Source organism: Phycodurus eques, chromosome 14 (assembly GCF_024500275.1).
Source record: "Phycodurus eques isolate BA_2022a chromosome 14, UOR_Pequ_1.1, whole genome shotgun sequence".
Lineage (NCBI taxonomy): Eukaryota > Metazoa > Chordata > Actinopteri > Syngnathiformes > Syngnathidae > Phycodurus > Phycodurus eques.
In genome coordinates, this window is record NC_084538.1 from 1,227,949 (window position 1) to 1,249,409 (window position 21,461).

Below are 21,461 nucleotides of genomic sequence, written 5' to 3' on the forward strand. Positions count from 1 at the left end.
TTAGTGTTTTTTTTTTTTTTTTTTTTTTACAATTGTTTTATTTTAATTTTAGGGTGGTTTTATTTTTACCTGTGCCACTTTAGGGGGATTTATCTTTTATTTTAATTTGCTTTTCTTTTATTCTAACATGGGCAACTTTTTTACAATATTTTTATCTGCAAAACATTGGGAGGTTTTACACTAGTTTGCTATTAATTTTATCATTGCAACATTTGGGTAAATATGGTAAAGTGGTCTTAATTGGGGATTTTCATGTCGATGAAATTCTCCTAAATGTCAAGATTTAGGAGAGCCGGTTGGGACAATTGCCACGGAACGCTCTCGAGCTCGGGAGTCTGACTCACCGGCATGCAAAAGTGTCAGAAAGAATTCCCGGAAATCATTTAGCCCGCGAGTGGGAATCGAAGCCCGGCCCAAGTGTTTTCAAGTTTGTTTTACCTTGTCCGTAAGTGACTGCAAGCTTTCCGGAAAGTCCGTCTGTGTTTGTGTGCATCCCGGCAGGAAAAGGGGCGCGCTCAGGATTAGCGAGGTTAGAGGTGCACATTGTTTCGACGGACGAGGAGGAAAGGATCGTTCAAGCGGCCGCGGGTTAAGGGGGACGGGAAGCGGGATGCGGGAAATCAATGAGTCTATAAAATCAGGATTCAAAACTTGAATTAGAAGGCGGGCGTGTCGACTGGGAGCCCCCCCCCCCCCCAAAAAAAAAGAAACATCCCGAGGGGGTGAGAGCTTATACCGTGTCAAATCGCGTTAGGAGGCTCAGCTTCAAAATGGAATGCTTATTGTGGACTATAATCCTAAAAATAAGCACACGAGTCAACTCAGCCTCGTTGTCGGTGACATGACGTCACAGCCCAACAGCAAGAGACCACATCCACGGGAAGCGTGCGGCGTACACACCAAAGCGACGCCACACGTCACGTCAGCCTGAGGCCCTTTTGTGGGCAAAGAGGTGAGCGCAAGGCATGCTGGGAAGTCCTCGCTGCCCTACATTTCCGAGCGATAACGAGCCAAGCGAGACGCTCGTAATGCCGGACACGCTTGTCTTCTCTGTGTATTACCCCGGTGACACGATGTCCTGGTGTGAAATAAAAAGGCACCGTCCACTTTTACTTGTCTTTATCAGAAGTATTATTATTATTATTATTATTATCAGAATCAGAATCCTCTTTATTTGCCAAGTATGTCCAAAACACACAAGGAATTTGTCTCCGGTAGTTGGAGCCGCTCTAATACAACAGACAGTCAATTTACAGAACACTTTGGAGACATAATATTTTAACTTTTTAGGTTGCTCAACAGTATGCATATTCTGACAATTTTATTAAAACAGGAAATGAAGACAACAATCGTGTTCGTGGACATTTACTAAGTAAACTCACACAAGAATAGAACTTCGATAATTGAAATTGAAATAAATCAAAAGTAAATGAATAGAATCTAATGGCAAAAAAATAAAATAAAAAATGTTTTAACCGCTTTTATTTGGGAAATGTACGCAGTAAACGAGCCTGCTTTCTTCTTCTTGATCAAGTTGTGGTAGTTTAAATCGCAGGTACGGCAGACAGCGCTCCCCTTTGCTACGGCCATTCATGGAACTGCGCCCAGACTCGTCGGTACCGTCCAGCGGTGACGACGGCGTAAACGCAAGCAACACTCTGAAGTCTACCTAAGGAGGGTGTAAAGGAGAAAACGTGAATTCGAATGTGATAACAAAAAAAAACCCAAAAAAAAAAAACCTTTTCAAACCATTTGTGGAGGGCTGTTTGGGGAAATTGTAAGCAGTAAACGAATTTGTGCGCTTCTTCTTCATCAAAGTGGAGTCATTTAAATGTCTAGCACAAGCGATATAGGGTTACCCTATTTGTGGAAACTGCCGCCCAAGACGAGCTGGATTTGTGTGCGCCCACAGGCAGGGACAGAGAAGCCCCCTCCGCCCCCTCCGCCCCTCCACCCTACCTTTCCGAGTCCGACCCACTACCAGTGACTCCCAGCAATCAGCTGCCAATCTCTTCCGAGCACAAGTGGGAGCATTTCATGTGCCTTTCGCCGTCTTGTTATCCTTCATTTTCAGGCGCAAAGATGGCCGAACATCTGTCGCAGAGCGAGCTGGACTACCCGTTTAAACTGCTCGAGTACTTTAACGGTTTCAGGGTGTCAAAGGTAACCCTCTCACCTTTATTTTATTCAGCATTCAGAGCAAACCGTTAAGAGCCGTCGTAGCATAGTTGACCATAATCTGGGACAAATGTGAGAAGGTCGAGTTCAGTTTCTTTAAATGCAACGTCGAGGCTCTAATGGTGTATTTGACTTGTTGTTGTTAGTTTGTAGAAGTCCATTTTTGGGTGTTAGTCTCTCATCCCAGTTTAAAACAGCGGGATCTGGCTTTAAAGTGAATATTCGGCAGCAAACTTGATTTCAAAGAACAATGTGGCAAATTCATAAGAATTCAGGCACCATTTCAAATGAGAATGACTCAAATGCTAATATGCTCGCTAATCAACATCATTGCAGTCTGTGGACAAATAGCGCTAAATGACAATTGCTCAAATGCTAACATGCTGGCATTTGGAATGCTAACTTATAGGAAGTAGCCTGAGTTCAATAAGGACTAAGGCAAAGCGATAAGGATTGTACGTGGTTAGGCACTAATTCACGACAATTGCTAAAATGCTAACAGTTGATATGCTACCATATTACAAGATAGAAACCTGAGTATAAGAGCGCTGAGGCAGGGTGATAAGGATTTTACCTTGTCGGGCACTATTTGGAATGATAATTGCTCAAATGCTAACATGCTAGCTAATTGATCTCCTCGCAACCTGTGTACAAATAGTGCTAAGGCGGGTTGATTGAGATTGTACATTCCCAGGAGTTCAGATGTTGTTTCAAATGACAGTTGCTACAATGCTAACATGCGAGCATTTGATATGGAACATATATAGCAAGCAACCTGAGCACACAAAGTTGTAAAGGCAAGTTGATACGGCTTTCACATGGTTTGGCACTATTTAAAATGACAATTTCTAAAATGCTAACATGGTTAATATGCTAATATATCACAAGAACCAGAGCACTGATGCAGCGCGATAAGGATTTCACCTTGTCGGGCACGATTTTGAATTAGAATTGCTAAAATGCTAACATGTTAGAATTTGCTTTGCTAACTTTTAGCAAGCGACAGGCGTACAAAAAGTGCAAAGGCAAGTCAATAAGGATTTTACGTGGCCAGGCGCTCGTTCACATCAACTGCTAAAATGCGAACACGTGAAGAGTCTAAGGCCTCGACTGCAACTGTCTTCACTTCCTGCTTGTTGTTGCTTGGGGCATTTTCCCTTCAGTTTTGTCTTCGGCAAGTGAACTGCATGCTCAATCGGATTCAGGTCAGGTGATTGACTTGGCATGACATCGCGGAACATTCCGCTTCTGTGTCTCTCTTTGGTTGCTTTCGCAATGCGCTTTTGGTCGCACCGTGAAGCGCCGTCCGAAGAGTTCCGAAGGATTAGGCTGAACCTGAGCAGATAATATTGCCCGAAACACTTCTGAGATCATCAAACAAATGTAAATATCAGACAAATATAACTGAAGTCAACTTCAAATGGTGTTTTTTTTAATGCTGATTTTATTTATTCAGCCGGCCCTGTGTGCGAAAGAAATGGCCCCCTAAACCTAAGAACTGGCTGGGCCTGTGGAGATATTTTGGCCCACTCTTCCTTGCAGGATTGTTTGAATTCAGCAAAAATGGAGGGTTTTCGAGGATGGCCGGCCTTTTGAAGGTCACGCCGCTGCATTTCAATCGGAGTCAAGTCCGGACTTTGACTCGGCCACTCCAAAACCTTCATTTTGTTTTTTTTAAGTCATTCAGAAGTTGACTTGCTCGTGTGTTTTGGATCGTTATCCTGCTGCAGAACCCGAGTGCGCTTCAGCTTGAGCTCACAAACTGATGGCTGAACATTCTCCTTCAGGATTTTCTGTTAAAGAGCCGAATTCATGATTCCATCAATCACAGCAAGTTGTCCAGGTGCTGAAGAGAAAACTACCACCACCATGTTTGACGTGACAAGCTTTATTGTTCTTTTTGGTCAGCAGTGGTTTTGGCCTTGGAACTCTGCCATGGATGTCATTTTTGCCCTGAAGTCGCTTCCTTATTGTTGTGTCATGAACTCTTGACCGTAACTGAGGCAAGGGAGGCCTGCAGTTCTTTACAAGTTGCCCTGATTTCCTTTGTGGCCTCCTGTCATTTGGCCTCCATGTGAGGGTAATGGCTCTCCCTTTAGAAATGGCTTTCGTAACTCTTTCCAGACTGATGCCAATGACTTTATTTCTCTACTGTTCTTGCATTTCTTTGGATTGTGTCATTTTGTTGCAACTTCTTGTCCGACTTGATTGTGTCAGGACAGATTCTGTCGAAGTGATTTCTTGATTGAACAGGTTTTCAGGTAATCAGGCTTGGGTGTGATCAGTGAAAAGGAACCAAAAGTTGTGATTAGCCACAATTAATTCATGATTGAACAAGGGTGTAATTACCTTTTCACACAGGGCTGGGTAACTGAATAGTTTTGTTTTCTCTTAATAAATGAAATCACCATTTCAAAACAGCATTTTAAGTTCACGTGGGTTATATTTGCCCGATATTGACATTCGTTTGATGATCTTAAACATCAAAGTGGGGAAGCGATGCAAAAATCTTAAGAATTTGAGAAGGCGGCCAATACCTTTTTACGACACTGTATATCATTCCGACACCGCTGACCTGATTTGGACGTAAATAACCTCAAATGAAAGCTGAAAGTCTGTAAGTCTGTCCCGTTCAGGTGATCTTCTCCGCCTGTGAGCTGGGCGTCTTCGACCTCTTGACGACGTCGCCCTGCGCCCTGAGCGCCCAGCAGGTGGCGCAGGCGCTGCACGCCAGCGTGGACGGAACAGAGCGACTGCTGGACGCTCTGGTGGGCATCGAGATACTCCACGTGGAGACGCAGGCGGAGGACGGGACAGGTGACCGCCAACGCGACCACCAGTACTACTACTACTACCACTACTGATAGTAAAACCACGTCTAGTACTATTACTACTTCCTCCACCAACACCATTATTCTTATAACTCCAACAACCATCGCTACTACTACTAATACTACTATGACCACTAGCAGTTCATCTGCCACCATTTCCATGATCTGGAATTTACTCTTGGAAAATGTTCGGCTTCTCTCTTAATACCTGACATTTCCCGGCATCTTTTGTCCCGCTTCAGCTCTTTACAGCAGCACTGAAGTGGCCAGCATGTACTTGGCCAAAGGTGGCGCCAAGTCGCTGCACGACATGGCGATCTACCAGTCGCAGATCATCTACCCGCTGTGGAACAACATGGTGGATGCCGTCAGGTCGGTGTGAAGATTGAGGCGTAAAAATGACGTGGTGTTTTTTTTTCTGTCACTGCATCCTGCACCTGCTCACAGGGAGGGCAAAAATCAGAACCAGAAGCTCTTCGGCATCCCGCCGGAGGAGGTCTTCCGAGCCGTCTACAGGTGGGTCTCCACGGGAGGGCCTTCGGATTTCTTCTGTTTTTACACCACGTACCCGTTTGTTTGGCAGGTCCGACGAAGAGATGCTGAAGTTCATGGGCCTGATGAACTCCTCCTGGGTGCTGGACGGATACGACGTGGTGATGGCGTTCAGCCTGGCCGGCTTCCGGAACATCGTCGACCTCGGAGGTAGGAAGACGTACGACCAGTACGTTGGCATACTAAAAGCGAACAGCCATGAGGGACACGGATAAAGTACTCTAGACAATGTCTTAGGGTAGCGTTTCAAATATTGTTATGATATACGAACAACCAAGCCCAGTTTTGTGTGCAGTATACAGTCGTGCTCACCATTATTGGCACCAATGAAATTGAATTAAGTACTAACTGCGGAATATCTCCTGGAAAAATTGAATCAAGCAAAACAAAACAACTTGTCTTTGATACAAAAGCGCAAATGATAAACAATATTTGACAGACAGATGACACAAAAATGTTTTTACAGGCGGCGTAATGAGGGAAAAGAACACTGTGGCAACAGTCAAAAATGGTGGAGGATCCATTATACTGTGGGGCTGCTTTCTACAAATGGTACTGGAGGCCTTGGCTGTATCACGGACGGGCGAGGATTATGAAATCAGAAAATGATCAAGGGATTTTAGAGCGAAATGTCTTAGCTAGTGTAAGAAAAGTTGGTTTGAGGCAAAGATCATGGCTCGTCCAGCAAGACAAAGACCCGAAGCACGTATCCAAAAGCACACAGGAATGGTTGAAAAGGAACAAAATGGCCAGCAAAGAGTTCTGATCTCAATCTAATTGAAAATCTTTGGTGGGAGCTGAAATTTGCCTTGCAAATGTTCAAGAGCTTGAACAAATTGCAAATGAAGAGCGGGAGAAGTGCAAAACGCTTCTCGATGACTCCAAGAAACGTTTGCTAACAGCCGAGCCTAGTTTTGTGTGTGCTCAGACATAAATAAATCATACACTATATTTATACGTTGATATTAGACACGTAGCACGATAACAGCCAATGGCCATGCCCCGTTTTGCGTGGGCGCAGAAACGTACATTACACTATATTGGTCTTGTGATATATCGTATCATTTTCACTTCCAACACTGTAACAATACACAAGCCTCAAATGTTAACGTGATATACTTAGCATGCGAACAGCTTACAGCTAAACTGTTTTCCCTGACGTATACTATATCAGTAGCATGATGTATAATGTTCCCTCCCGCTAGTATGAAATTATCCCAATCGTAAAGGTTTACTTAGCATGATAACAGCTAGCCGCCGATCCCGGTTTTGCGCGAGTGTGCAGAGAGGCACTTGTACACTACACTCTAGGACTGGGATAAAATATCGATACTGTGACGCATTATTTTGCTTTGTCTTATGATGCAGTATTGTTACATGGGCATCAACATCATGGGAATAAACTATCAATATGGTGATGCATCGTTTCATTTTATTGTACACGATACAGTAGACGTACGTCAAATATCAATACATTGCTGCCTTCCTTCGATTGTATTGATGGATTACGGTTGTCGATCACTGTATTGTGATATCATTGGTAAAATGTAAAATATATTTTGTTCGTGTGCGTTGAGGTTTTATTTTTAGGGGCTCCGTTAACAATCAGTGTTGCTTTAGGATGTGCGATATTGCGGCTAACTCGTATAGCCTTGCTGGTCCCGACCCGCCAGGATGCACCGGCGCGCTGGCCCGCGAGATAGCGAAGGCGTACCCCTCTTCGTCCGTCACCGTTTTCGACATGCCGGCGGTGGTGGAAATGGCCACGAAGCGCTTCCTGCGGGCGGACGACACCTTCACATTCCAGAGCGGTAGGCGATCGCTTTTCTACCACCTGGAAGTACCTGGCACCTATTAATTACAAATACAGCGGACCTCTGGATACTCACAATTCGCCGTATTTTTTTTTTTTTTCCTTTTTGTTTTTTTCTTTTGTTGGGGGAAACCAACCCCGAAAACGCTTACTGGCCGTTTATCCCCACTTATTCAAGACTTCTGGGATTAATTTTTTATTATTTTTTTTAATTATATGAATACAAAATTCCAGCCCGGTCCCCATCCCATCCCGATAGCGAGGGTGCAGTGTATTAGGAAAATCAAAACGGCACCCTCTGCTGGCGCTGCTGAGACTCTGCTGTGTTCGCCTGACCTTAATCGACGACATCATCAGAATCAGAATCATCTTTATTTTCCAAGTATGTCCAAAACACACAAGGAATTTGTCTCCGGTAGTTGGAGCCGCTCTAGTACAACAGACGGTCAATTGACAGAACACTTTGGGGACATAAAGACATTGACAAAAAACAATTGTGCAAAAAGATGCAGAGTCCTCTAGCACTTAGAGCAGTTCGAACGACTCATATTGCAATAGTCCGGTGCAATGACCATTGTGCAAAGGGCGCTGAGACTTCAAGGAGTGGATGCGGTTTAAAGTGACGAGCGACCAACAATGACCAACAACTCATGCTACTGACCGTGTGATGCATGTATTGACACCTCACATTGCCACTCTGTATTAATAATAAAATACATATTTCTACTTCTTGCCCTTTCAGGAGATTTTTTCCACGGTGAACTTCCTGTCGCCGACTTGTACGTCCTGGCTCGCATCCTCCATGACTGGTCTGAAGACAAATGTGTGACGCTCCTCAAGAGGATCTGCGACGTCTGCGAACCAGGTAAGGCCTTGTCGTATCGTTCCGTACCGTTTCGTATTGCATCGTATTGGTTGGACTGCATCGTATCGTATGAGAATGCATCTCTTTATATTGTTCCATCTTGTGTCCTATTTATCATTGGTGCATCGTATTGTCCCATACAGGTCCATCTCAAGAAATAAGAATATATTTATTCTAATTTATTCAGATGACATACCTAAATTAATGGTGCCTGTAAAAGCCTGCAGATGACAGTAGATGTGATTTATTGTTCTCCAATTTCTAATAGAACTGTGTGAGGCTTCAGGCTGTGTGCCGATTGCATTTTCCAGCTCATAAATCACATCGACAGCCCCCTCCATAAGTATTGGAAAGGCAAGGTCAATTGCTTTGTTTTTGTTGTATACTGAAGACATTTGGGCTTCAGATCAAAAGGTGAATATAGGACAAAAGTTCAGAATTAATAAAAGCTTTTATTTCATGGTGTTTACATCCAGATGTGTAAAACAACTCAGGACAAGGCACCTTTTGTTTGAAGCCACCCGCTTTTCATGTGAGCAAAAGTAGTGGAACAGACATGATTAAATGAATGTAACGTGAGTAACATTTAATATTTGGTGGCATAACGCTTACTTCAATAACTGCATCAAGCCTGCGACCCATTGACTCCACCACACTGCTGCATTCTTCATTTCAAATGCTTTTCCAGGCCTTTACTGCAGCCACTTTCAGTTCTCGTTTCTCCCTTCAGTCTCCTCTTTAAGACCTAAAATGCATGCTCTATTGGGTTAAGGTCCGGTGATTGACTTGGCCAATTGAATCTGCCTGATAATCAGATTCAAATTACTCATTCAAGTCACTGTGTGTTACTATTGAGGCGAGAATGAGTTATCGAAGGCAAACAAAGGCGGTTTTGGCTAGCAAAGAAGCTTCAATAAAGTTATAAAATAAAGCATGTTTATATTGTTTATCGTACGATCCACAGTCAGGGTTTCATGAACTAAAATCCATTCAGTTGTGCTCATTTGCCGCGCTGCTTGGTGTACGGCAGTTTCTCTACTTTATTTCGGCTCCGTCGCCAAGGACGATTTGACGGTTCCTGTTGTTCGTTTCGTACGTGCCTGAAGCCCAACTATAACGTCTGCAGAGAAGTGTACTTGAGAATGGTGATCTTATTTACACATTTAAGACTGCACACAGTAGCTCACTTCGTGTAGTTTCAAGATATGCACTAATATTTAAGTTATGGGTTCATGTTGATGTCATTGTGGAGCTTGTGTGGAGTACAATTAAGCTATTGCACTTTGGCACTGTGGAAAAGTGAAATTACTGCCACTCAGCAGCTGCCGAATGCAATTAATAAAGTACCTTGTAATCTGACGTAGTTACTGTTACAATCAAGTCATCCATCAAGTAACTAAGTTACTTTTTCTAGGTCACTGTGGCAACACTGCCTATAACCAAGTCAAAGGATGGATGGATGGAGGATGGAAACCCTCCATCCATCCATTTCTTCTCCTCACGCGGGTCACGGGTGCGCCGGAGCCTATCCCAGCTGTCATCGGGCAGGAGGCGGGGTTACCCCCTCAACTGGTTGCCGGCCAATCGCAGGGCACATGTAAACAAACAACCATTCGCACTCACAGTCACACCTACGGGCAATTTTAGAGTCTTCAATTAACCTAGCACGCATGTTTTTTTGGGGATGTGAGAGGAAAGCGGAGCGCCCGGAGAAAAGCCACGCAGGCACGGGGAGAACGTGCAAACTCCACACGGGCGGGGCCGGGGATCGAACCCCGGTCCTCAGAGCTGTGAGGCGGACGCTCTAACCAGTCTCCACCGTGCCGCACGATGGAAACCTCTTTCTGAAATAAAGACGAGACGAACTCTTGTCAAGCTTCTGCAGACCTTCATCTTGCATTTAATCCACAGCAACACATGCAGCACAATCAACACACCCAAATTTAACATGTTTTTTGCTCCCCCGACTCCAGCAGCACAACAGAGAGTAATTCAGCACAGACGAGATTTCAGGTGCAGTCCAACAAATAAGCGGATATTCAGCTCATCGCGGCTCATCGTGATTATCGAGGGGATCTCGTACCAGAAACTGAATAATCACGTCCGCGCCTCGACTCTTAATGGCAGCATGTTTTCCAAGGTGAAGCTTAACAATAAGTGCGTTGCCTTTATCCAAACAAACCTAGTGGTCGTAGTGATCAAAGTAGTCGTGGGTCTAGGTGGTGTCAGGGTAGGTGGTGTAGGTGGTGTCAGAGTGGGTGGCGTGAGTGGGAGTGTAGGTGGTGTCAGGGTAGGTGGTGTAGGTGGTGTCAGAGTGGGTGGCGTGAGTGGGAGTGTAGGTGGTGTCAGGGTAGGTGGTGTAGGTGGTGTCAGAGTGGGTGGCGTGAGTGGGAGTGTAGGTGGTGTCAGGGTAGGTGGTGTAGGTGGTGTCAGAGTGGGTGGCGTGAGTGGGAGTGTAGGTGGTGTCAGGGTAGGTGGTGTAGGTGGTGTCAGAGTGGGTGGCGTGACTGGGAGTGTAGGTGGTGTCAGGGTAGGTGGTGGGAGTGTCGGTGGTGTCAGAGTAGGTGGTGGGAGCGTCGGTGGTGTCAGAGTGGATGGTGTGAGTGGGAGTGTAGGTGGTGTGAATGTGGTCGCCAGTACTTCTGTACGGGGTTACCACATCATTATTGGTGCCCGATGCTGGAAGTGGTCCAGTCGGCTCTGGCGCAGGCAGAGTTTGCTGCGCCCGACCAGAAGGCGGGCTGACGGCTCCTGTGTCGATGCAGTTTAGTTAGACGTCAGTGTCGCTTTCTTTGCGTTGAGACTTTGATGACTTACCAAGCAGTAAAAGGACAAGGGCGGCCGCCTTGAAAGTCGCCATTGTGTCAGACGACGTCCTGTAAGACATCGAGAGGGAACATCGGATGTTCGTCAGGAGAAAATGAAAGGAGGGCTGGGCTGGCTGCCAGCTCGCGGTGGGCGGAATCAACAGTGACTTCGAAGAGCGTGTCGAGTAATCGGCGCAGCCGCAAAGCCGAGTGTGGTTGGCCGACGTCAGCCATGACGCTCGAACCGTCCTGAAGCGCCGCGCCGCGTGACTGTTCAGGACGCGCTTCGCTGCTTTGGGGCAGACCGCGGGTCATTTGAACCGTAAAAGGAGCCCCCGCACATCTCACATCTGGTGTCGTCGGTTCGGCTGGCTGTACTTGCGAGCATTTGGCGCTCGACGATGCAACCCGCAAAAAAGAGAGATTAGAACGAGTTTTCTTGACCTCATCACTCCCAATAAGGTTTGTCTTGGAAGAATCAATCGTCTCAATAAGATTTGATTCATTTCACAATGGAGAAATTCACTGTTGCATAGCTCGTACAGACACACAAAGGGTCGTCCGCTCACGTAGAATCAACAGTTGTGCGAGGGTGTGTTGCCACAGGCGGAGTAGAGCGATTCTACATTTTGACCCCGAGATGTCGTCACAGAGTAAACGAATCATTCGGAAGCGTCGGCATATGTACTCAAGTGTTGATGCTTAATCTGAACATCGCTACTGCCAGCTAGAGAACCAACTCACAAACTGCTTTTCAGGAAGACGTTTTCTCTTCAATGCAGTTACAATGTCAAAAGTTCAATGATCAAAAGCCCTCAAGATGAAGAAGGTACTCACCGTGCTGAGTCGAGTCCGCTGTCGGGTGAGCGATGTCCGTCCCGCTGCGGCGCTTTATACGTTGCCTCCCGGCTGCGAGTAACAGACACTCACTTAGTACAGCCCTCGTTAAGGTGGAGCATTGCTTTCATTTTCCTTTGGCGGTTGTTTCCCTCAGGCGGGTCTTGTCAAGTGACATTTTTGTCTTCATATTATTCAATTAATCTATTACCTGGCTCACTTTGTGCGGAACAGACCGCACGGAAAACGCCGTGTGAAAAGTCCACGTTCACTCTGCATCCGAGACAAAGCCATTTGCGCGCCGCTCTTGAGTTGATTGACCCTTCAAAAAGCCCTTTGTGATGGTTGCTCTTGTTTGGTGTTGCTGTTGGGAAAACTCGAGGCCTTTTGACGGCGCACTGAGCGGGATGCAGCATGCCGCCCACGAACCCGTTCATTGCGTATGTGCTGCGAGAACGCGCAAAACAAAGGGCGCAGCTCGCTTTGTGCGGCCCTCGTCGGGCACTTCATTTTCATTTGCTTCTCCCGCAGGCCGTTGGTTTTTCTATGAGGTTACCTACCTTATTGCTTAGCTTGAAAAAAATAACTTAGTCGCACAATATTACTTGATTGTAAAAACATAACTATGCTACATTACGTGGTACTTTATTCGTTATATTTGGCAGCTGCCAAGGGATATTCGTGTGAGTGTTATATGACTTATCCGCAATGCGCTCTGCACAAGTTGCAGAATGACATCAACATGAACCAATAACATAAATCTTTACAATTTCAGAAAATGAGCTACTTTGTGCAAATTTGATGTGCCAAATAACGACTTAAACATGTCAATCAGCGCACCATTCTCGAGTGCACTTCTCTCCAGACTCTTAACTGACAGCAACATGACCACATTATAGTTGCGCTTAAGCCACGTACGAAACAAAGAGGAACCGTCTAATCGCCTTGGCGACGGAGGCAAAATAAAGTAGAGAAAGTGCCGTACACAAAGCAGCGCGGCAAATTAGCGCAATTGCGAAGGAACGCTAGTGTCCTCGAGGTCATTGGGAGAGGAACACCAAGACTGCTGAGCTGGACTGACCCAAAGTGGCCGCGTAGCGATCCAGACTTGATTTCGTAGAAGCTCACGAAAAATCGACCCACGATGCATTCCGCGCTTAACGTGACTGCTAACTAGTACAGCGTAACTCCGTTCCTTATGTGGAAATAAACAAGCAACTCACGATAGCCTCAGTAGTAACGCAAAGCGTCTCGAATAACAAACGGGAATCTGACGACTGAGTAACGCGTTACGATTACTTGTTACTCAAAAAGTGGCCATATTGGATGAACACGCGGCATCGCTGATTGGCATGACGTCATGTATCGTGTTGTATCGTATCACGACCGTCGTCGTGCGTATTTTGTTCAACGCTTGTTGCGTCAGGCGGCGGCGTTCTGCTCGTGGAGGCCACGCTGCTGGAGAGCCGGCGCGGGCCCGTCCAGGCGCAGCTCTTCTCGCTCAGCATGCTGGTGCAGACGGAGGGCCGCGAGCGTCCGCCCTCCCAGTACGCCCGCGTGCTCCGGCAGAGCGGCTTCCGCGACGTGCAAGCGTGCCGCACGGGCAAGACCTACGACGCCATCTTGGCTCTCAAATAGGAAGAACGCAGGAGATGCTATGTGGGCTGTGCAGTGCCGTGAGGAGAAAATACAGATTATACACCAACCCCAACGTTACGAACGGCACGCAATAGTCTCCAAATGTTACTACAGGGTTTGGCTAATAGCAATTACAGGAGAAACTTATATTTATTGTAATGTATTGAGAGGACATTGCTGAAGCCCGCAGGTGACTCGGGATGCGATTCATCAGCTGGAGAACGCAAACGGGACATCGCCTGAACAAAGTCAATGGCATCTGCAGGCTTCTGCGGCCCAATCGATTCAGCAACGTCCTCTCAATCAATACATGACCGCACATTTATGCTCATTTTAAAGTAGCCTACCCTTTGCACGAGTGCCCCGATGACGACTTGTACGTCAATAATAGTCGTCATGTTCAATGTTTCATCTGCAGAAAAAGAACATGAAGAAATCTTTTTTTCTATGCTGATGTTACAGTTAGCATTTATTTATAGTGACTGAGACCGAGCCCCTTGTAGTACTATGTAATAATGACCTTTTGTTTGTGATATCATGTGTTTGATGGTTATTATATTTTATGATAAATGGGACTGAGCTATTTTCACCTTACTTTTGGGTCATATATGTGCCATCTTACACCACTTCATACAATTATTATTACGAGTGATATTTGAGGGTGTGTGGGACAAAGCTCCATGTAGTACTGTGTAAATGTTAAATGTACCTTTACATGATCATTTTTTAATTGAGTGATTTGAGTTTATGATGAGTGGGACTCAGCTCTTTGTAGTACTGTGTAATAAGTCATTTATTTCCATTCTTTGGTAATAAAGGCTTTTTCTACACCACTTTTCTGCCCCCATCTTGTGTCCTATCATTTTATTTGAAAAATGTTCACACTGAGTGGATATTGTGATGAAATGCGTGGGTCTTAGTGGGCGCATCTGCAAATAGACAAAGGTGAGACTCGATTGATTCATTGGACCCCGATGTGAACCGGCGCCTCTGAATTTCTTAATCGTCGTCCCCGAACAACTGCAGCAGATGGTCCGTGACGACGATGGCGCCGGACGGCGCCTTCCCTCCGCGCACCTCGTCGAGGATTTCGGCAAAACTGCCTTCCTCTCTTCGGCAACAAGCGCCAGCGGGACGGGCTCTCGGTCCAGGTAGTGTTTGAACATGAACACAATGAGGTCTCGATCGTTCCTTTTCTCTCCACCCCATAAGGGCCCACCGCAACGTGCTCGAAGAGCAGAACCGGGCGGAGGCCGTCAAGCGGACTGAATGTGCCACTTTTGGCATCTTCGACCGAGCAGGTTTCCCACACTTGTTTGACTTGGCGACATGTTCTGCTTTGCCAGTTCACAGTTTAAAGTGAAAGTTACTTCCAAAGTCAGACTGGTTTTGCGGATTGTCCTCATCCAGCCATTTCTCTTTTTAGTTTTGGTTTTAGGAGCCCTCACACAGCTTTGTTGTTGTTTACATTAGACGAAGGGATATAAAAACCACCTGCGCTGGAAATGAAATGCTCTTTTGTATAGCGATGGTGTTTATGCCAGGGTGAGCCACAAAGTTCGCAACATCAAACTACATTTTGAAGAACACTAAACCTCTGATTACTGAGCAAATCGAGGACCAAAGGTTAAAACAAAGTATGAATAAATAAAGCAGTCCAAAGGGAAACCTGTACAATGTGCAGCGAATACTTGAATTTACATAGCAAAGCGAACAAAGTGTCCCACTAATCACTCATCAACATGCCAGATTGTGCATCTTTTGGCAAGAAAAAATTGTTTGGAATATCGTCACAGCGCATTCGGACGCAAAAACAGAAAAAGCATCAATCAGCCAACGATGCAGTCGGCATGTACTGTGAGAACGGCCACCCAAATACTCATCGCGCTCCAGCAGTAAACAAACCGAGCCGTCGCCAAATATGTTACGGCCTCCTTGGCTCGTTAGGAGACTGAAACATATTAAAAGACGCTAGAGACAAAAGGCGTGGGGTCAAATGCTTTAAGCCAGAAACCCTTTGTCATGCTACTTTTACAAAACAAAATCGGAATCGGCATCACCGCAAACTTGGCACCATGTGCCGTGCCATGGCACTTCCTTAACTTCTCCACCTGGGTGATAATTGCTCACTCGCAGGTGCTGCAACAAGAACAAGCAGCGCCCCTAATGGTGGCCAGAGGAAGTGCAGGTGAACGCTCACGGCCACACGTAACAACCACTACTATACGGGTGCTACTATTCCTACTTGAAGTAGTAGTCTTGTAACACTCGAGACCGGTGTTCTGTCGAATCACGCGGCTTTGTCAAACCGCACTTCCGACGTTTCGGAGCATGCGCTTTGTCCACCGGAACCGTCCAAAATAAGCCTCGACTGCTGTATTTGGATCAAAACAATACAGTTTCAACAAATATTAACATTCGATTTGGATAACGAAAACAACATCGAGAATGCCACGCGTAAATGTACAACAGTGACATAAGCGTCGTGAGGCGCGCATCTCGAATAAATCACTGGACTTGACAACAGTGGCGTCAACGCCGAGAGCAACTTTTGTTTGTTCTGAATTAACCGCAGCATTCCACGGTTAGCTCGTCTCGACAAGCAAGGTCACTGGCAGGAACCGACGGGACCTCAGCCTGCACGTGCGCCCGGTGCGGTTCGACGAGAAGCTCGTTTTGACACACCACCGGTCTTTCGAAGGTCTCGGTCTCCCCTCGGACTGGACTCCCAAAGGTCTGGGTCTCGGACCGGCCGGACTCTGGATTTTCCGTCGAGACCACCTCCGATCTGCCATTCTTCAGCTTCGTGAACGCGATCATGAGGAGAAGCGCTTGGTAAACCCACAACTAGCTTCAACTCATGTGTCGCTATGACCGCAACCTTGGCGGCGGCGTGACGTAGGCACTCCGCCTGAGATGTTTGCTGTTGTATTTCCAAAGCATTTTGGATTGTCAAATGTATTCCAAAGAAAATTCTAATTCTCTTTTACTGTTCAACCTTGTCGTGGTTTTTAAAATCAGAATCAGAATCATCTTTATTTGCCAAGTATGTCCAAAACACACAAGGAATTTGTCTCCGGTAGTTGGAGCCGCTCTAGTACGACAACAGACAGTCAATTGACACAGAACACTTCGGAGACATAAAGACATTGACAAAAAACAATTGTGCAAAAAGATGCAGAGTCCTCTCGGACTAAGAGCAGTTCGAACGACTCATATCGCGATAGTCCGGTGCAATGACCATTGTGCAAAGGGCGCCGAGACTTCGAGGAGTGTATGCGGTATAAAGTGACGAGTAGTGCGATCATCTGGGACAATGTCGGTTGTGCAAATGTTACAGATACTCCTCAATCGGTGTGCAAATGGAGCAGATGCTACTATGGCACGAGTGGCCAGTATATGCAAATAGTGCAGCGTGGCGAGACAACGACAGCGAGTGCACGGGTCATACATCGTTGGCCCCACACAAATGTGACAACCAACTCAAGTCAAAAACTTTCCAGCTTGTTGTCATGGAATTATAGGTTAGGTGTTTAAGAAGTTGATCGCAAGAGGGAAGAAGCTGTCGGAATGTCTACTAGTTCTAGTTTGCGTTGATCGGTAGCGCCGACCTGAGGGAAGGAGCCGGAAGAGCCGGTGACCGGGGTGCAGACGGTCCGAGAGGATTTTGCACGCCCTTGTCTTAGTTCTGGCAGCGTGCAAGTCCTCAATGGTGGGTAGGGGGGTACCGACAATCCTTTCAGCAGTTTTGATTGTCCGCCGCAGTCGGAGTTTGTCCTTTTTTGTAGCGGCACCGAACCAGACTGTGATGGAAGAACACAGGACCGATTCGATGACCGCTGTGTAGAACCGTCTCAGCAGCTCCGATGGCAGGCCGTGCTTTCTCAGATGCCGCAGGAAGTACATCCTCTGCTGGGCCTTTTTGAGGACGGAGTTGATGTCGGTCGCCCACTTCAGGTCCTGAGAGATTGTAATTCCCAGGAACTCGAAGGTCTCGACGGTTGACACAAGGCAGCTGGACAACGTGAGGGGCAGCCGCGGCGAAGGATGCCTCCTGAAGTCCACGATCATCTCTACAGTCTCGAGCGTGTTCAGCTCCAGGTCGCGTCGGCCGCACCGCAGCTCCGGCCGCTCCGCTTCCTGTCGATATGCAGACTCGTCGCCGTCCTTGATGAGGCCGATGACAGCGGTGTCATCTGCAAACTTCAGGAGCTTGACAGTGGGGTTCGCTGAGGTGCGGTCGTTCGTGTAGAGAGAGAAGAGCAGCGGAGAGAGGACACAACCTTGGGGCGCCCCAGTGCTGATGCTGCGTGTGGATGAGGTGGCCTCCCCCAGCCTGACCTGCTGTGTCCTGCCCGTCAGAAAGCTGTAAATCCACTGGCAGATGGCAGGCGAGACGCTGAGCTGGAGAAGCTTGGTTGAAAGGAGTTCAGGGATGATGGTGTTGAACGCTGAGCTGAAGTCCACGAACAGGATCCTCGCGTAGGTCCCTGCACTGTCGAGGTGTTCTAGGATGAAGTGCAGTCCCATGTTGACTACATCATCCGCAGACCTGTTCGCTCGGTAGGCAAACTGCAGGGGGTCCAGCGGGGGACCTGTGACACTCTTGAGGTGGTCCAGCACGAGACGTTCAAAGGACTTCATGACCACAGATGTCAAAGCGACAGGCCTGTAGTCATTCAGAACCCGAGATTGCAGGTTTCTTGGGGACTGGAATGACGGTGGAGCGTTTGAAACAGGATGGAACTTCGCACAGGTCCAGAGATCTATTGAAGATCTGAGTGAAGACTGGAGCGAGCTGGTCCGCGCAGACTTTGAGGCGGGATGGGGACACATGGTCCGGTCCTGTCGCTTTGTTAATCTTCTGTTGTTTGAAGATGCGTCTCACATCCTGTTCATGGATGGTTAACGCAGAAGTCAGAGGTGTGGTTGTGGTCGCGGGTGCGGCCGGGTGGGTGTGTGGAGTGAAACTGTCCTTTTCAAATCTGCAATAGAAGGTATTCAAGTCGTTGGCTAGTGTGCTATTGTTCTCAGCTTGGGGGGATCGTCGCTTGTAATTAGTCAGCGATTGGAATGCATGCCAGACTGTTTTTGAGTCGTTCGCGCTAAACTGTTTTTCCAACTTTGCTGCATAGATCCTCTTTGCAATGTTCATTTCTTTAGTCAGCTGGTTTCTAGCTCGATTATACAGGGCCCTGTCCCCGCTCTGATATGCGTCTTCCTTAGCTTGGCGAAGCTGCTTAAGTTTAGCAGTGAACCACGGCTTGTTGTTGTTGAATGTCCGAAATGATTTTGTTGGTACACAAACCTCTTCACAGAAACCGATATAGGATGTGACAGTGTCCGTATATTCATCCAGGCTGCCGGCTGAATTTTCAAAGACACTCCAGTCTGTGCAGTCTAAACAGCTTTGAAGTTCCATCTTTGCTTCATTGGTCCACTTTTTGACTGTTTTCACTGTAGGCTTCGCACAGTTAAGTTCTCACCTGTACGTCGGTATTAAGTGAATTAAGCAGTGATCAGACGAGCCCAGGGCTGCACGAGGTATAGCACGGTATGCGTTTTTTACCGTCGTGTAGCAGTGGTCTAAAGTATTATTTTCCCTGGTAGGACCGTCGATGTGCCGCTTGTATTTAGGGAGTTCGTGGTTGAGTTTAGCTTTGTTAAAGTCCCCGAGAATAATGAGGGGTGAGTCCGGGTGTTTTTTTTCAATTTCATTAACTTGTTCGGCGAGCGTTTCCAATGCGGCGTTCGTGTGAGCTTGAGGCGGAATGTAGACTCCAGCCAGTATGAATGATGCGAACTCACGTGGCGAGTAGAATGGTTTACAGTTTAAAAATAGCGACTCCAAATGCGGGCCGCAGTGTGTGCTGAGCACCGTGACGTCCGTACACCATTTTTCATTGATATGGAGGCATATCCCGCCGCCATGTGTTTTCCCCGATGATTCCGGGTCGCGGTCCGCTCGATGAATGTGGAAGCAGGGAAGCGTGACGGCGCCATCGGGTACGGCGTCGCAAAGCCTGGTCTCCGTGAAGCACATGGCCGCGGAACGTCCGAAGTCTTTACTGGTCTTTAACAGAAGATGAAGCTCGTCCGTTTTGTTGGGTAGGGAGCGTACATTCGCGAGGTGGATCGACGGGAACGCCGATCTGTGTCCTCTCTCGCGGAGTTTCACCTGAATGCCGGCTCGCTTCCCTCTGTGGCGCCGCTTCCGTCTCCGTGCGCCGAAAACCGCGGACGCCGCTCCGGTGAGTAACTCGGGGAAAAAACTGAGCGGATTTGCGAAAGTTGGTGACAGAAAGTCCGGAGTAGCCTCCTTGGATTTCTGTCTCCTGCTTGCCTAGTATAGCACCACGACCACTTCGTCCACCACCATGTCCATGATCTGAAATTTGCTCTTGGAAAAAGTCCCAACAATTTGGCCTCGAGTTTTATAGACCTGAAATTGTTCTGGCATCTTTTCTCCCCCCTCAGCTCTTTACAGCAGAACCGACGTGGCCGGCGCGTACGTGGCTTCGCTGCACGACATGGCGCTCTACCAGTCGCGGATCGTCGACCCGCTGCGAGACAACATGGTGGACGCCGTCAGGTCATCTGAACATGACGTGCGTCCTGCACCTTCTCACAGGGAGGGCAGGAATCAGAACCAGAAGACCTTCGGCATCCCACCTGAGGAGGTCTTCCAATGAAGCCGTCTACCGGAGAACATTCAGACTTCTTCTGTTTTTCCACGACGTCCGCGTTTGTTTGGCAGGTCCGACGAGGAGATGCTGATGTTGGTCTGACGAACTCCTCCGTAGTGAGGGCTGGCCTTCAGCCTCGCCGGCTTCCGGAACATCGTGGGAAGACATACGGCCACCGGGGGGAGATGTCGAAGCAAGTGACGCATGCTAAAAGCTAACAGCCAAGCCAGAGCTACATAAATCACTTGATCTTATGATACAGTATCAATACATGAGTGCTAAATATCGATAAAAGATGATTGTAACATCGCTCAGTATATGCGTAGCTGTTACATTTGGGGGGGATTCGTTAGCAATTCGGTGTTTTAGGATATGTGATCTTAATCTCCCAGGATGCACCGGTGCACTGGCCCGCGAGATGCCACCGGTGGCAGAAATTGCTTGAGTCGCTCTCGCCAAGCACTTACTGCAGAAGAGCGCCAACTTCGCATTCCAGAGCGCCAGCACCTGGACGTAACCGGCACCGATTGATTCCCAACATGATGACAAAGTCTATTAAACGCAAACCAGCCCCCTCTGGTGCACGTGCTGAGGCCCTGCAGTGTTCGTCCGAGCGTAAACGACGACATTGTCACCGAGGATTACGCCACTGGCCATGTGATGCACCTATTTACACCTCCGATTGCCACTCTGTATGAATTACAAAATACATATTTCTACTTCTTGCCCCTTTTTCAATGTTCCGTCTACATCTTCATGGTGAGCGGGACTGAGCCTCTTCTAGCACTCTGTAATTAAGTCATTTTAATTGTTGTAAATGCTTTTTTCAACTGCCATATGAAACTATTTTTTAATTAGGTGGTTATGTTTATTATATTTTATGCTGAGTCAGACTAAGCACCTTGCAGTAACCTATGTTTCTCTTTCTTTTTCCTTAATGTCATTTTCCACCACTTTATACAATTATTATTCATATTCTTATTCATATTCATATAATTATGACTATATTTTACAGTGACCGGGACTAAGATCAATGTAGGGCAAAAATGTTTTCTTCCTACTTTTTGGTCATTAAATGCTGTATACCCTTAGACACCACTTTATGCATTTATTGTAAATCTTTTTTCATTTCTGGTGATTATAGTTTATTTATGGTGTGTGGGCTTGAGCTCTTTCTAGTATTGTGTAAAGTAAAATGCTACTTTACACCAACTTTTTGTAATCAACATGCCTTTTTCCACCACCACTGTGTAA

At 46.9% G+C, this 21,461-nt stretch overlaps 1 protein-coding gene across 4 annotated transcripts; it reads left to right on the plus strand.

The window, feature by feature from the left end:
* Window positions 1–2,073: 2,073 nt before the first annotated feature.
* Window positions 2,074–21,298, plus strand: LOC133412521 (acetylserotonin O-methyltransferase-like). 4 transcript variants are annotated; one of them, XM_061695829.1, is made up of 9 exons: window positions 2,083–2,163; window positions 4,815–4,995; window positions 5,252–5,381; window positions 5,457–5,525; window positions 5,593–5,711; window positions 7,235–7,372; window positions 8,117–8,239; window positions 19,999–20,201; window positions 20,279–21,298. In XM_061695829.1, the coding sequence occupies exons 1-9, from the start codon at window positions 2,083–2,085 to the stop codon at window positions 20,423–20,425; spliced, it is 1,191 nt and encodes a 396-aa protein (XP_061551813.1). In that variant the 3' UTR covers window positions 20,426–21,298. The 4 variants fall into 4 exon arrangements, with proteins under 4 accessions (XP_061551816.1, XP_061551813.1, XP_061551815.1 ...); XM_061695832.1 differs by lacking the exon at window positions 4,815–4,995 and having other exon boundaries at window positions 2,074–2,163; XM_061695831.1 differs by lacking the exon at window positions 7,235–7,372.
* The last annotated feature ends 163 nt before the right edge of the window (window positions 21,299–21,461 follow it).